The 15,077-nt window shown below is 39.0% G+C and overlaps 1 protein-coding gene across 1 annotated transcript in view; it reads left to right on the top strand.

Annotated features, from left to right (window-relative positions):
• The window catches only part of nalf1a (NALCN channel auxiliary factor 1a), a 91,991-nt gene extending 77,799 nt beyond the window's left edge, over positions 1–14,192 (top strand). The window contains exons 2-3 of the mRNA XM_017456887.3: positions 2,855–3,026; positions 10,783–14,192. Coding sequence (XP_017312376.1) covers positions 2,855–3,026; positions 10,783–11,072 — 462 coding nt within the window. The 3' untranslated portion in view covers positions 11,073–14,192. The remainder of the gene's footprint in view (positions 1–2,854; positions 3,027–10,782) is intronic.
• The last annotated feature ends 885 nt before the right edge of the window (positions 14,193–15,077 follow it).

Here is a 15,077-nt window from a genome sequence, read left to right as displayed (position 1 = left end):
AAAAATGAACATTTTTATTCGTCACAACTTTGTTGTGTTGTGTTCACATATTTTGATACACTTTCATACAACCCTGTTATGAAAGTAAATAATAAGAATACTAAGTCAATTATCATATCACCTTCAAAATCCTTCTGCTCATTTACAAAGCCCACCATAACCTTACTTCTTCCTACTAGTCTAACCTTCTCCTTCCACACAACCACCCCGTCTCTACAGCTCTCTACCGCAAACCGTCGAACAATCCCACTCATGCTCCTTATTTAAATCCTGTCTCAAATCCCACCTGTTTTCCCAAATATTAAATATTCCTGTGACTTAGGTCATACTGGTTTATGTTTATTGTGTTTATTGTTTCTGTTAATCTGTGTTTAACTCGTTGTGTTTGCCTCGCACGTCCAGGGCTGAAATCCCGCCTCCACACCCAGTGTGCGTGGAGTTTTCATGTTCTCCTTTTATATCAGGGGTTTCCTCCGGGTGCTTTGGTTTCCTCCCCCTATCCAAAGACATGCATTGTAGGCTGATTGGCATTTCCAAAGTGTATGAATGTGTGTGTGAATTTGTGTGTGATTGTGTCCTGTGATGGGTTGTGCCCCAAGTTCCCTGGGATAGGCTCCAGGCTTCCCGCCACCCTGTGTAGGATGAGTGGTATGGATGGATTGATTCTTCTTCTTATTATTACTATTATTATTATTATTAAAACACCATTAGCATCCTCAATCCATTAGCATGAATGCTAGTTAACTAGATATTATTAGATGTTTGTTAAGTCTATCATGAAAAAATCTCGCTCTTAAGTGGCACAACAGAAAAGCATTCACATGATCGTCGGGAGATCGTGAGTGCCATGCCACAGTCATCCATGGCTGGAAGTCCAAAGGAGCAAAATTGCCCTTGCTCTCTCTTCATACTCGATTTCCCCTGTCAATCACAGTGACCCTAACCAATCGTGAGCATTTCTGAGCTCAAGGATGAGGACGAGGGCAGATAGAGGTTTCATCAGCGTGTGTAACGCTTTCCCGTGACACATCAATGGATTTTCAGAGTCTGAGTCCAGGGTCAGCTTGTTGGGTCATCAAGGGTTTTGCTCAAGGGCACAGATGAGGAAGGACAACTCAGTGACTACAGGAACCCTTCTGATTAGAGGCACACTCCCGTCAACCTCACTGACTTAAAATATCAATCTTCTGGTCACATATGTACTGTAAGTCTTTAAGCACTGAGCTCCTACAGCACCAAAGGACACACGATCTCTGAAATTGTGCATGAAAGAGACACAAGCCAAATTCACAAGTTTCTCTCTGGGAGGCGATTTGAAGATGCTAGTACACTCCCCTTCTGGCGAGCCATTTCTTGTTCCAGGCTTGTGCCAGCTTGTTTCCTGAGGTATTCAGAGCAAAATGTGTGTGTGTATATGTGTGTGTGTGTGTGTGTGAGAGAGAGAGAGAGAGGAGAGAGAAAGGGAGGGAAATAGAGAGAGAAAGCGAGATAGCGAGAGAAAAGCGAGTGAAACCAAGCCTCACAAATCAGACCGTATCTCAGGATTCTCTGACAGCCAGACAGTGCTAATGATGACCTGCTTTTCTGCTTCTACTTCCTTTTCTATCTGCACACACTCCAATTTGTGGATGCACTGCCTTCTGCACTGCCTTCTTTCCCTTTCCTTAACAGCAGCTTGTGCTGGGTGCACTATGTAGGGCAAAATAAATGAGCTGGAGCTATTCTTACAGTGCTGTCACCCCATGCACTGCCCACTCGACTCCCCTCCCCTTTCGCTCTCATATTACATGCTGCCCTGGTGCAAAAAAAAGGACCACGTGAAGTAATATGTGCTAATTCAACGTGCAATGTGTGTGTGTGTGTATGTGTGTGTGTGTGTGTGTGTGTGGTGGGCAGAATGATTACACACCTAATGTCACAATGATGCACCAATGGGATGATTTGTTTTTTTGTGCCATAATGACCTCAATAACCTGATGTGACTCTCATTCAGGTGACAAAATCAACAGAGCTGTTTTGAGTGAAATTCATGTGAAGAGAAGAAGCGGCTCATTCATGAACTTATATTTTATACCACTGCTCCATCTTCTGTTCATTCCGAATACTGCATGCAGGCTGAGTTGTGAATGTGATTATATTGCCCTACAGAGAATACAATTATACCGCAAATCCTAAATTCTGATTGGTCAGAATGCATTGATTAATTCATGTTAATATTAATTCATAATGAATGGATTTTAAAAAATGTGCTATAATTTAATGAAGGAAATTGTATAATTATTGATATGGTGAAGTTTTCTGTTAGGAGATTTTTATTGAGCGTTTATGGACGGAGTCTCCGGTGTCAGCGCTTTGTTACAGGGGACAGTCTTCAAGAAAGAGAAGTTTGTACTTTCCATTTTTTCATAACTATGGCAAGCTGTATGTTTTTTTTTTTCTTGTTTTGTCTTATTAACTTCAAGCGGGCATAAACGAGAGGTTGGCGAAGGGGAAAAAAAACTGTTTATAGGTGTTTTAATAGAAGTCATAACTGGTACTAACTTGCTTCATGTTCCATAACATTAAATATGGCTATAAACGGATTAAAAGTATGATGTATCATTCTTTAATAAATTAAAAAATCGCTAATGTTGGCAAATTGCTGTGGTGTAAGAGGAATAAAACACTTCAACTGTTATTAGATTCCATCACTTTGGTAAAGGTCTCAAAATAGTGTGTACATTTAGTAAGGATAGCAACACAAAGGAAATGTACTCATTGTAGGACTTGGAAGAACTTTCATTTCAATAGAAAATGAGACGACCTTCACATTTTAGTCCAGAGTTGTTCTAATACTGTCTGTGTCTGTTTGCAGGTGGTGTACAAGCCATGGCTCTGCGCTCAGTATTTCCAGAGCAATCAGTCCAGCTGTAGCCGCAAGATCCCATGTGAGCAGTACTGTCTCGAGGTCCAGCAGAAGTGTCCCTTCATATTGCCTGACAATGATGACCTTATACACGGTGGCACTCCCAGTTTTATATGTACAGGTACGTATTGCTTCTGATGGCTGATCTACAACAAAACAAAGGCAGACCAATGTTATGTTTTGCGATGGAAAGCATGCTTTAAATGTTTTTGACTTGACAACAAATGTCTGCATTAGACATTTGTATTCTATAAATAATAAGAACAATCATAATTTCTCTCATTCTGGGCTATGTGGCCAAATCATTAAGACCTATTTTGGACCAATCCACCAACGTTAAGCTCTACTCAGACTCGAACACTAAGAGACATTCAGAAACAACGGAAAACTCTAGAACATCAGCTGATTTAAATCCAGGAAGAACTTCCTCAGTATGTGTGAGACTGTTCTTTGAGATATCAAATTCATAAATTATTCTAGCCTGTCACATTGAAAAATATGGATGCACTTAGTTGGCTGTTAATTTTGAAAAGAATTTCATTGATATTGCATCAGATATACTGCAGTCATTTTCAGTGGCGCTTTTATATGGGGGTGGAGGGGGGTGGGGTGCGGAGTGGGGGGGGGGGGGGGGGGGGATATATCACAGGGCGTCTAACACCCACATTCACTGGAGTAATTTATAGTCACCAATCCACATAGCATCATGTTTTTCTTATGTAGGAGGAAGCATCAAATGAATTCATATAATTAGGGGTTTTAGGCTTGATTACATTTAGTCTAGGGTAGTTTCAGTTCAGAACAATCATGTCTGAGTTCTTTCCCATTTTTGCCCGAATTTGTTTACATTATATAAATTCATTTGGCATACATTTTTTTAAGCGACCATTTTTTTAAGGCAGTACATAATACATATCAGAGCAGTTAAGGGTTAAGGCTCAGCAGTGGCTGTTCCTCAGAGCTTACACTTACTAGCACACTACCTTAACTCCTTGTGACACTTGTTGGCTTGTGAGCTTAATGGAATAAGATAAGCGATAAGAGATAAGATCATACTTTATTAATCCCCAGATGGAAAAATTTGGGTGTCATAGCAGTAGCAGGACAGGTGAAGAAAAATAGAGATAGTAAGGAGAAAAATACAGGGCTATTTAAAGAATACAGTGGATGAATTTATAAATATGTATAAACGTAAGCGCAAACTATATATGAACATATGAACATATAAACAATATATACTACAATCAACAATGTACAGTCAAACTATACATATAGCCCATATTCATATCACATATGTACAGTAAACACAAAACTATATACATATAGCGGCTATATGGTATAACTAGTGTAACAATACTATGAAATAGTGATATGTAAACAATATAAACATCACAATACTATGAAATAGCGATATGTAAACAATATAAATATTACAATATGGCACAAAGGAGCATCTGAAGCGTTTCGTCTTGCACCTGGGGGGGGTGAGCCTGTGGCTGAAGGTGCTCTCCATCTGCCACAGCTCAACATACAGTGGATGAGAGGGGTTTCCTAGAGTGGACCTGATTTGGTCTCTCATTCTCTTCTCCACCACTGTCTCCAGATTGTCCAGTTTTTGACCAACAACAGAACTGGGCTTCTTCACCAGCTTGTTGAGTCTGTCAGACTCCCCAGCCTTAATTCCACCTCCTCAGCACGTTGCGGCAAAGAACAGTGCACTGGCTACCACAGGCGGATAGAACATCTGCAGTAGCTTGCTGCTCACATCAAAGGACGTGAGCCTCCTTAGCAAAAACAGTCTTGTCTGTCCCTTCCGTTAGAGAGCTTCAGTATTTTCTGACCAGTCCAGTGTGTTGTTAATGTGCACTCCCAGGTATATGTATGAGTTCACCATCTCTATTTTCTGCCCCTGGATGGTAATAAGTGTTGGGGCGTTCTGTTCCGGCAGAAGTCCACTATCAGCTCTTTAAGATGAAGTTCTCAAAAAAGAGACAGGTGGCAAGGCACAGAGGACCCCACTCAGCCCACTCAGCTGGACAGCATCCATTGATGCAGAGGCACTACCGTTGCCCAGAGGCCTAGAGGCAGCAGTGAAGTCCACTTTGAATCATCGATCTTGTTGCTGAGTTTTAAAGCTGGCATAGTAAGCTAGATCCAACTGATTGACAGATAGAGAGAGGATGCTCTTATTGTAATTGTCCTCCATATGATAAGTTTATTGCTCTTCCTTCCTATGGCTTTGTCGGTTCATGTTCCTCAGTAAATACAGTGGTTTAAAAAAAATAATAAAATCGACACACCCCTGCTAAAATGGCAAGTTTAAAAAATTAAACCAAGGTGAATCATGTAACAACTTTGTCCACCTTCAATTTGAAATTACAATGTATAAAAATTAAGTGAAAATCAGAAGCATTTTCAGGAAAAATAGGAAAAATAAAAAAGTTACAATAACCTAGTTGCATGGCTGTGAGAATGAACCAATGAACAATCCACATTCAATCTCATGTTCAAAAGTAATTATCATACAGCTGTCATCAGTGTTTTTGATTAACCCCAAATAAAGACCAGGTGTTTCTTCATGCTTTCATCTGACTGTTGAAGCCATGGACTGCAAGAGCTGAAAAAGCCTGTATAGGGTCTCACTGCTAAAAGGAATCGTTCAGGAGATGGGAATAAAATCAGTTCCAAAAGATTAGATGCACCATGGAACACAGTAAAAGGCATCATCAACAAGTGGAGGAAATGGAGCACCACAGTGACATCACCAAGAACAGGACGTGCCTCCAAAATTTACAAAAAGACAAGACAAACCTTACCAGTGAGGCTGCCAAGAGACCTATGTCAACATTTAAGGAGCTGCAGGAATATCTGACAAGTACTGACTGGTTTCTGCATATGACAACAATCTCTCATATTCTTCACATGTCTGGTCTATCGGGTAGGATGGCAAGATGGAAGCCCTTTCTCACAAAAAACATCCAAGCCCAACTAAATCACCCCAAACCATGTGGCAAAATGTGTTATGGTCTGAGGAGACCAACTCCAAAAGTTATAATAATTCCAAAAGGGATATTTGGTGAAAAAAAAGCATCACCAAAAGAACACTATACCCATGGTAAAGCATGGCGGTGGCAGCATCATGCTTTAGGTCTGCTTTTCTTCAGCCAGAAATGGGGCTTTCATTAAGTTAGTGGGAATCATAAATAGCTACAAATACCAGTCGATTTTACTTTAAAATTTTCAGATGTCTGCTAGTAAGTTGAGGATGGAAAGGAATTTCACCTTTCAGTACAACAATGACCAAAACATACATCCAAATCAACAAAGGAATGGATTAACCAAAAGAAGAGCAATGTTATTGACCTGAATCCAACTAAAAATCTGTGGGGTGACCTGATGCGAGATGCCCACACAATTTGATGGATCTAGAATGTTTTTGCAAGAAAGAGTGGGAAAATATTGCTAAGTCAAGATTAACCACACTGGTAGACTCTTCTATTAAAACACTGAGTGGTTTAATAGAATCCAAGGGTGCTTTAACAAAGTTTTTGTTTAGGGGTGTGCACACTTTTTATTACATTATTGTCATAATATTATTATATTACTGTCAGTCTTTTACTTCACATAAACCTGATATTTTAAGAGGGGTGTGTGGACTTTTTATATCCACTGTACAGTACAACACTTTTGTTCTCATTTGTCCTGAGAGAGCCCGTACCTCCCAATATCATTATTGTAGGACAGGTTCGAAAATCTGATTGCCTAAGCTGTTGTAAAAACTCTTCAATATACGCACCATTGTTTTGTCCAGAGAACACCTGAAATACTTGTCTAATACAAATATTATTCATAATAAATTAAATTATTTATTGAACACTGGATGTTATAACATTTTTGTTGTCATTTTATAAAACCAATAAGCCACTCGCGGGTATGTGTTACAGTGATTTTATCATGGGTAAGTGGGTTTTAGGCACTCTGATTTACATTGTGCTTAATAACACCCTTACTCTTGAAGAAATTACTGTAACACATACCCACAAGTGGTGGATTGCGTTAGTTTATCTTGGCCAGGGGAAATTTAAGAACAGTCATCCAGCAGTGATTTAGGAGTGTTGGGTGCCGCCGAGTTGCCTGGCCATGAGAAGGGTGGACATTCATGAGTAGCTGACAAGTTGCTGTTGTGGGTTGCTGGTTAATTGTATCAGAATAGTTCTGTAGACCAAGTACCTATTGGTCAAGAAGATAGAGTAGATACTCCGAGATAGATGGACAGACAAGCAAAAAATAAAGAAAAACAAAAGAAGAAGCAGGGAACAAACTTGATCAATTGGACTGGATTTTTCACATTTTCACATTATAAAGCAAGTTACATAGGTTAAATAGACTACACAATGTACTATGCCCAAAACAAGATGGAAATACAACAGTTAAACAAGCTATCCGTAAAAAATAATCAAACCCAAATAGGGAACAGTGTATCCCTCTGGTGGCTATACAGAGGCATAGACTAGAAGAAGAACACTTCTATAATCTATATTAGGCTTTTATGTGTGAGGACTATATACATAAAATTGTATAATTAAATATAATGGTTAATGTGTTAGAGAATTTATTAGTTCTGATAAACTATTTTAAATTCTAATACTTTTAAGCAGAATATTCACATAAATGATAGAATCAGATTCCCATATTACTTGCCAACAACAGTCTGATATTTATTTTTTAAGCAGGTCAAGTTAAACCTATTGTGTTCGCAGTAACTTCAAATCTATTTGATGCTCTCAGATTACTTGCTAGATTACTAATGTCAGTCTTTTGGTGCCTTTTCTGTCCCTGAAGGAAACCATCTGTTATTAACTCTAAAGCATAGTTTCACTTACATAGTTAAAGTTTTGTTTCTATGTTGTACATATTAACAGACATATTAATATACATTTTTATTTGATACATTTATGAGACTTTTGTCAGTGTATAGATTACATGTTTCTTTAACTTCTTAAACTGTACATCACAGTATGCAATATTTAGCCTACCAACCACGTAGTCCTAAAACTACTCTTTTTAAAAAAATGATTATTATTGAAATGCTTTCTCATGTTTTCTTATAGTGTGCATGTTACATTACAAATACATTAATATTTTATATTTTTATATGAGATATAGCTACTTAAAATACAGCCCCCCTGAAACTATTGGAACGGCAAGGCCAATTCAGATGTTTGTGCTATAACCCAAAGAAATTTGAGTTTGAGATCAAAACATAGATATAAAACGAGAGTTTAGGATTTCAGCTTTTAGTTTCTGGTATTTATATCGAGATGTGTTAAAGAACACAAATAATAGAACCTTTTGTATCAGACCACACCCAATTTATAGACTAAAAGTATAGGAACAGATAAGTCTTGAAGTAAATTAAAGAAAATATTTGGTTAAACCTAATATTTGGTTGCATATCCCTTGTTTGCAATAAATGCGTCAAAACTGTAACTCACTGACGTCACCAAATTGTAGGGTCTTTTACAGCAGCCTCTTTCAGTTGTTGTTTGTTTTGGGAGGTTTCTCCCTTCAGTATTCTCTTTAGGAGGTGAAATGCTGCTCAACTGGATTAAAGTCTGGTGATTGACTTGGCTAGTCTAAAACCTTCCATTTCCCCCCCGGATAAAGTCCGTTGTTGTGTTGGCAGCATGTTATGGGTCATTGTCTTACTGCATGATGAAGTACCTCACAATAAATTTGGATGCATTTCTCTGTAAACTGGCAGACAAAATGTTCCTGTAAACTTTTGAATTCATTCTGCTGATACTATCATGATTACATAATCAATAAAGATTAGTGAGCCTGTTCCAGAAACAGCCATGCAAGCCCATGCCATGACACTACCTCCACCATGTTTCACAGATGTATGTTTTGGGTCATGAGCAGATCCTTTCTTTCTCCACCCTTTGACATTTCCATCACTTTGATAGAGGTTAATGTTGGTTCCGGAACTTTTGTGGCTCATCTCTGTATTTCTTTGTGAATTCCAATCTGGCTTTCCGATTCTTACTGCTGATGAGTGGATTGCATCTTGTGGTATGGCCTCGATATTTCTGCTCTCAAAGTCTACTTCAAACGGTAGATTGTGATACCTTCACCACTCCCCTGTGGAGGTTGTTGGTGATGTCACTGAATGTTGTTTTGGGGTTTTACTTCACAGGTCTCTTAATGTTTCTGTCATCAAGGGTTGTTGTTTTTCGTGGCCAACTCATTTGGTGTATGTTGCTTGGTACGCCTGTGCTTTTTTCTTTTTCAGGACATTCCAAATTGTTGTACTGGCTATGCCCAGTGTTTTTGCAATGCTTCTGATTGATTTTTCCTCTTTTTTCAGCATTAAGATGGCTTGCTTTTCTCCCATAGACATCTCTCTGATTGTCATGTTGACTTATTTTTAACAACAAATGCAGTCTTCACAGGTGAAACTGAAGGCTAAAACCAAGAGTAGATGTTTAGAGCTATTTATTGTTTAAACAATCAATCTAACAGGACACACCTGGGTAACAAGAAACACCTGTCAGCCACATGTTCCAATATTTTTGCTCGCATACAAATTGGGTGGTTTGATACAAAATGTGCTACTACCTGTGTCTCTTCTTTTTTTTCCCTAAACTTGTTGCACATGCTGTTTTCAATCACCTGTCACTCTTTCTCACCCATAATGGCCTCCAGGATACAAACCAGTCTAGTTTCACAGTGGTCCACTCCGCAGATAATGTACTTGTGGCTGTTACTGAGTGGCTTCATGACACTAGATCAGCCACATGATCATCAGTCCAGATACTTCTTGACCTCTGAGAAGTCTTCAACACAGTCTATCACAAGACCCACCTATCCCTACTTTCAAACCTTGGAATTAGTGACCCAGCACGTTGGTGTTTTGCATCCTACCTAAAGTGATGATCATCTGGTGTATCAGATGACATGGAGGGGATCCACTTCTGCTCCCTCTGTACCTGTTTTCTCAGGACGCAATTTGCTCACATGCTTGTTCATACCACTGCTATGCTGATTATACACAGCTCATCTGCACCAGACCCTCATGTTTCACTCTTATCTGTCGTGTTTCTTTGGTCTGTTGTCATCTTGACATAGGACTACTGCAGCTTGCTCCAGGCAAGGCTTCCCTTTAGCACCAAACTCCTGCAGCTGATCCAGAATGCAACTACATGACTTGTTTCAATCCTTTCAAGCTCTCCAAACTCACACAATTGTTGCACTACCTCAGCTGGTTTCCTGTAGTTACCCAAATTAGCTAAAAAAAAAAAAAAAAAAAAACCCTTAGTTTGCCTAACCAGTTTTTCAAATGTCCAAAAGGCACTGTGTAGAAGGAATAACCCAACCCTACTATCAGATGATACTACAGACAAATATCAGTATTTTGGGTTAGGAGAAGGATGTTTCCTCCAACATTTTATGTCTTGGACACTATCTTCCATTTTGCATAGCTGTGCTGTTGAATGTACTTAAACTGATTAATATAACTGAGTATTGTCAGTGTAGACAGTGTAAAAACTAACAATAAGTCCAAGGAGCTGGATGTAAAGGGTAATAATGGCCTCATTGCCATTTTTAGGTCCTTAGCATTCATTGCAAGGATCAATAAATTCTGAATTACATCAGGGACTTCCACAGAAGATCAGGTCTTCAATCTGTGTAAAACTTCTGGGTCAAGCAAGATGACTGAGTCACCAAGAATAAATTGAATGTCTTAGAATTGTTCATAGTGGAATAAGAAAAAATTGTACCTTCGTTGTTCTAATTAGCTCCTACAGAAAAAAAAGGCTGGCGTGTTATCTGGTGATCAGTTCTGTGTTTCTTGTCTTTTTGTTTATATTCAGGGCTTTTGGAGAATGCAGACAACACCCAGCATGAGCCACAGTGCTGTGATGTGCGGTGGGAGCTAAAATTCAATGAATGTTCACATAGCACATTCAAAAGGACTTATCCTTCACGCCAGCATACGTCTGCTACGACCTCGGGGGCTCCAAGGCTGAATCAAGGCAGACTGAAGCTCTGCTTGCTAGTCCTGGTCCTCTTGCACACAGTAGCGACCATGACAGCTGTCCAGAACTCGACCTGCCTAGCGACCATCTTCCCACTGGAGGACAATGCCCCCAGAGAAGAATGACTGGATGTGGGGGGCTAGCTCTAGCCAATCAGCATGCTCCAAAACGTGAAAGATGGCCAGCAAGGAACTGGGCCGAACCGAGTCGAACCAAGCACGCCAGGCACGCCGGCAGATCCCTAGCTGCGCTTTACATGTTCAGTGCTCTTTATGCCCCAGGTACAAGGAATGACAGAATTCATGAGAAGGGCAAGAAGAGACGAAGGAAGAGGAAGACCAAGGCTGTGTTCTTTTGAGACGTCAGCTCTCACACTGTTCTGAAAAGTATATATTTTGTTTTTTGTTGTATCAATGATGGTCAGACTTTTTCCCTTTTTAGCTTCTGCTGTTAAAATGGGTTTCTGTGTATGTCAACCACTTCAGAATAAAATGGATTGAGGGAAGAAAGCAATGTTATATGTATCCATGTCTCAAACCACTCTATGTCATACTCTGTTGTTTTCACATTTGACAGCTAGCATGAATAGAAGTATACATGCTGTTGCTGTAGCCAGAACGATACGAACATATGACCTCAATTCTTCATTTACCAGATTCAGATACTTTCTTTTCTTGCCTTGCGACCAAGATGTAGACCATCAACAGAGCCTTACAAACAGACCCCCTTAGCAATCATATGGTGTATCATACCATTTCCCATTTTTTAGCTTTCAGCCTCTATATATCCTCAGATCTGCAGTGCTGCTTAGCAGACTACATTATAACCATGTTGTTATCCTGATACCTACTGGGATGGCTGATATCTTTTTAATGTGCAGTGAAAATGTGAACATGTGTGGTTATACACCACCATAATTCTCTGAAATATGGAAGGAAACCAGCCTGGATCCCAAGAATGAGTACCTGCTAAAACCCACATTTCAAGAATTAAAATGACCCACTTATTTCCTGTTCCAGTATAGTTAAATCTTAACCTCACCAGGCTGCAATAACATGACTGAGTGCCTGGTCTAGCCTAAAAATGCATACAAATGGAACAGCAGCCACTCCATCGAAACATCAAGTTTTACTTAGTATGTGGATATTAATGACCTCCAGTACCTTTCTTTGGGGGGTGCAGAGATGGGTTAAAATGATATAATATTTTGACAATGGCTGTTCTTATTTCCACACTCTTATGCCCTCAAAATGGTAACTTACAATGCTAATGAGTTGCTGAAAAAAATTGCATAGTGATCAGTCTTAATTGCGCTGAAATTTTTATTCTTTTATTCTTTTTTTTTTTTGTGCCATTTTTTGTTCTCAAAATGTCCTACACTGTCGTGTAAAGGGCTTAGAGGATAGCATGGAAGGGAAGGAGTTCTCAAGGGCTCATTTTATAAATCTCCTTCTGTGTGTAGGACTGTGTGTGTTTGGTGTCTGACTGTATGGGCCTCTGGCTGCTGATATACTGTTTTGCGATCTGTTTTACTTGGTGATTTATCACTAAGCTACGTTAAAAGGCGTATTTTTATGCTTAACATTTACTGTGTCTTTGTAATTGGCTGGAGAACATCATGGGCACATTTGTCTCGCATAGTTACGTCTAATAATAATGTTGCAACGTCCCTCAATCTGAAAGGCCCAAGTGCCTCTGCTGTCCATTTGTCTAGTGCTATTTCTTCAACACAGCAGCATATAGAGTAATGGCAGCAGTTACAGTTGATTAACAGTGTTTCCCACATATAGGTGATGCTTGGGTGTGGCACCGAGGTATATTGACGAGAGCCCAAGTACATTTTGGGCCATAAAAAACCACCACATTTTATTTATAATAAATTTCGAATGACAACTCACCTTGTTTTCAATTTGGCTCTGACATGCACACAGCTGGGCAGAGAAAAGAACCAGACAGAGCTGTTAAAGCACTCTCTTTTCATATTTATTCCTTTTGGAGTCAGTTTGTGCAAGTTCATGGTATACAGTTAGTCTGTCAGAGGAGCTCCTAATATTTGCACAGTTTCATTTTCTGCACACTTTGGTTGCACTTGAAGGCACTTTGCCTGGTTCACATTTATTGAGCACATAACATTTCTGACTCCCCATTTAACCACTCAGAACAAACTACTTTAATGTATTGTCAAGTGACAGAATACAACAAATATACGGTATACAGGTAATTCAATACAGGATACAGGTCATTTAGTTGATATATTTTTTGTTCATAATGATATGTGGCAATATCTTGAACACGCTTTCAGCCACCTCACACGGTTCCTAACTAACCTGCGATGGAACACTTATTACGGAGCCGTGCTCAATTTCCTCTTTATCAAAAGCTAACAACATTGATTTAAAAAGTTACTGACAACTTAGCAGTTTTGCTCTCTCAGTGGTTTCTACTCTTGCAGCCATGATTTCATGCTATAATACGGGTATATTTAGAATTTCACATAGAAATGTCATGGTTGAGAGACTTGTATGTATATATTACTGTTTGCACTCACAGCTATGCCGACTCGGCTCTGTGATCAAAGAGGAAATAATGATAAACAAGTGCTGTCGTTAGTTACAGGAGTATATGACATACATGAAACTCAACCCAAGTAATCTGTGGGAAACACTGATTACACTACAGATGTAATAAAGACCAGGCTAGTGCCGTATTGTAGTTTTGTGATGATGGCTTTAATAAGTGAACTTAAAGACATGCTTTAACCCATAGTCTTGTTGTATGTTCTTTTAGCTGTTTAAAGCAGCTGGCCAAGGTCTTACAGTTCAGAGGTGACAATCATTCCTCATTACATTAAACATTCACATTAAATTATCGTAATTTTATTATTTTTAAAAAATGATCCAGCCTTTCAAGCAAACAACAGGATTTGTGGATATTGGGGATGTCCCATAAATATCATATATATCTTTTATTAAAAAATATTGTAAAGAAAGATATTCAAGAAAAAAAAAAAAAAAAAACCACAACAGCAATGCTTTTGGCTTTAGGGTTTGCAGTATCCAACACTGCCGAGTTGCACACATCACCGTCTTTAAACAAGCTGTTTTACTCTGTTATTACATTTTACCGGGACAGACTATAGTATGCCTTGTGGTATCAACAACTTAGAAGTACAAACTACAGTGTCCAGTGTAAAGAGTAACCAGATCTACAGTGGCCTCCACTAATATTGGCACCCTTGGAGCAAATAAGGCTGTGAAAAAAATGTCTTTATTGTTTAACCTTTTTATATTTTGTTTAAAAAAATTCACAAAAATACTCTGCTCTCATGTATATCAAACAACTGTAAACACAATACAGGTTTATAAAAAAAAAATCTTTGTTAAATATAGGTGTGTAACAATTATTGGCACCCCTTTGAATATATTTGATAGTTTTTTTTATTCTTATTAGTATTTTTAATATATATTTGAAGTATATTCACATTGATTGTAGAAGTTAGTTGTGTCTTGGGGTCAGACAGTCTCCAAAACAAACAATCCGAATTCACTTACATCACCACACATTATTTGGAAGGGTTTAAATAAAAAACCTTTACTCTCACCCAAAAACAAACTTAAGCATCTTCAGTTTGCCAGACACTACTGGAACTTCTAATGGGACTGGGTTCTATGGTCAGATGAAACCAAAATAGAGCTTTTTGTCAATGAACACTAGAGGTGGTTTTGGCACACTGAGAGGTAGCCATGTGGAAAAGTACCTCATGCCCACGGATAAATATGGTTTTGGGGCTGTTTTTCTATCAGAGGACCTGGACGTTTTGTTAGGATACATGGCATCATGGACTATCAAATAACAACAGATATAAATGAAAACTGACTGCCTCTGCCAGAAAGCTTAAAATGGGTCGTGGTTGGATCTTCCAGCAGGACAATGATCCAAAGCATACATCACAATTAACACAAAAATGGTTTACTGACCACAGAATCAAGGTCCTGCCATGGCCATCCCAGTCCCCTGACTTAAACCTCATAGAAAATCTGTGGGGTGAACTGAAGAGGAGAGTCCACCAGCGTGGACCTCGAAATGTGAAGGATCTGGAGAGATTCTCTATGGAGGAATGGTCTCAGATC

The sequence above is a fragment of the Ictalurus punctatus genome, chromosome 26 (genome assembly GCF_001660625.3).
Source record: "Ictalurus punctatus breed USDA103 chromosome 26, Coco_2.0, whole genome shotgun sequence".
NCBI classification, from domain to species: domain Eukaryota; kingdom Metazoa; phylum Chordata; class Actinopteri; order Siluriformes; family Ictaluridae; genus Ictalurus; species Ictalurus punctatus.
The sequence above is the reverse complement of the archived record's forward strand: the minus strand, read 5'-3'. Positions and strand labels throughout refer to the sequence as shown.